General features: G+C 32.5%; 1 protein-coding gene across 1 annotated transcript; it reads right to left on the reverse strand.

The window, feature by feature from the left end:
• Positions 1-329: 329 nt before the first annotated feature.
• On the reverse strand, positions 330-1,282 carry LOC112638678. The gene is made up of 3 exons (XM_025410791.1): positions 1,177-1,282; positions 444-1,089; positions 330-348 (listed from the first exon to the last, which is right to left on the reverse strand). The coding sequence occupies exons 1-3, from the start codon at positions 1,280-1,282 to the stop codon at positions 330-332; spliced, it is 771 nt and encodes a 256-aa protein (XP_025266576.1).
• Positions 1,283-1,564: the final 282 nt, after the last annotated feature.

A 1,564-nucleotide genomic window follows, 5' to 3' on the forward strand; every position in this document is an offset into this window, starting at 1 on the left:
CTTCAAATCTTTTATATATTTGTTGCAATTCTTGAGAAGGTTTTCGTACCATTTTCCGGAAAAAAGTCATATTATTTTCAAATGGAAAACATGAAAAATGATCTAAAGGTCCAAAATTACGAGCATCGTTTGTCAGATGCAAAAGACCATGCGTATTATACGATAAAAATCTTCTGCCATATATATCAGCGCTTTCGGATACAAACTTTCGTAATATATCTTCGGCCATACCAATTTCACTCATCGATCTCTCATTGAAACTAATCAAAATTCGTATAGCGTAGTGTAATTTCAAAAAATGCTTAATTCGCTTATCCTCTCCAAATAAATCAAGCATAATAGTTGGTCCTGTATAGAGCAAAAATTGTCGATATTCTGTTGCCTTAAAACGATGTAAATAATTTAAACTTCTTGGTTTGCGAGAAAACTCTTTTGGACAATACTCAGCAAGAGTGATCAGGCGATCTGAAATTCGTAATATCACATCTGGCGATAATTTTTTAGATTGAAATTTTCCTTCTATTAATGCTTCAAATATCTTCTTCATAAGTCCCAAACACACCAAGTGCATGTAATCGTGAGGTGTTTGACTTACTGGTCCTAAAGGTAAACTATCTAATGCAGATTTACCGCGATGATGCTCGGGATTTTTAAGTTGTCGAAAATCGTTGTCATTTCTTGCTGGATAATTTTCTCCTTTGAAAATGACTGATGAATCAGTTTTGCGTCTTTCGCAAGGTATTTTACATTTATGACAACTGTTGAAGCCCGTATGTCCAACAATATTTAAGCAATCAGCCCTTGCGGGTGTGTCAGCTATAAAACATCTTACTTTTAGCTTGATTATTCTGTTTTTATAACATATTCCTTCTCTAATAAGATCTAATAATTCTTCATTGAAATCTTCTAAAAAGTCTGCAAAATTAGCAGGTTTCTTTTTTCCTGCGTATAATCCCGCAATCATAGGACTTCTATCAGGAATATTAAAAATTCTAAATTGTATAGGATAAATATCGTATTGAACATTTTTGTATATATTGGCTCCATCAGTACTGAAGTCAAATAAGATTGTTGATGGTATATCTGTATCTGCAGTTTTCGAAAGCATATTCAAAATATTAGGCTTTATTCCAATATGAATATATTCCCCGGGATTAACGATTCGAGGTAATATACGATGTCGTGGAGTTTTCAATAAACTTCTGGCATCCTTAGGCAATTTGACAAGACATTTATGTTGTCGCAAAACATATAGAATTGCATTAATTTGCACATGATTCATGTTGGTACGAGAACATGAATCTGCTAATTTTTCAGCAAAAGTCATTTCTTTTTCAGGCTTAGCAATAATATTTTCCTCCTCAATGAAAAAATCATTCCTGCCGCTGTTATTGTCACTGAAATTATCGTTATCAATCATATTTGAATCAGAAGATGAAGTATAATAATTATTGTAAGACTGTTCATTATTATCGTCAACTGTATTCATTGATTCATTAGTTTCAAATAAGTATTCATCTACGGCGATATCGGTTGTTGGTTCGCTTTTATTGTTTTTAGAAAT

This window comes from Camponotus floridanus, unplaced genomic scaffold (genome assembly GCF_003227725.1).
Source record: "Camponotus floridanus strain SB8 unplaced genomic scaffold, Cflo_v7.5 scaffold349, whole genome shotgun sequence".
Classification (NCBI taxonomy): Eukaryota; Metazoa; Arthropoda; class Insecta; order Hymenoptera; family Formicidae; genus Camponotus; species Camponotus floridanus.

Bases quoted from the DNA above. Each gene is read 5' to 3' on its own strand.
- LOC112638678 (XM_025410791.1), bottom strand. From the start codon at position 1,282: ATGAATCATGTGCAAATTAATGCAATTCTATATGTTTTGCGACAACAT. The intron at 1,090-1,176 runs GTATATTACCTC...CGAAAACTGCAG, and splicing joins ATTGAAAACTCCACGACATC to ATACAGATATACCATCAACA.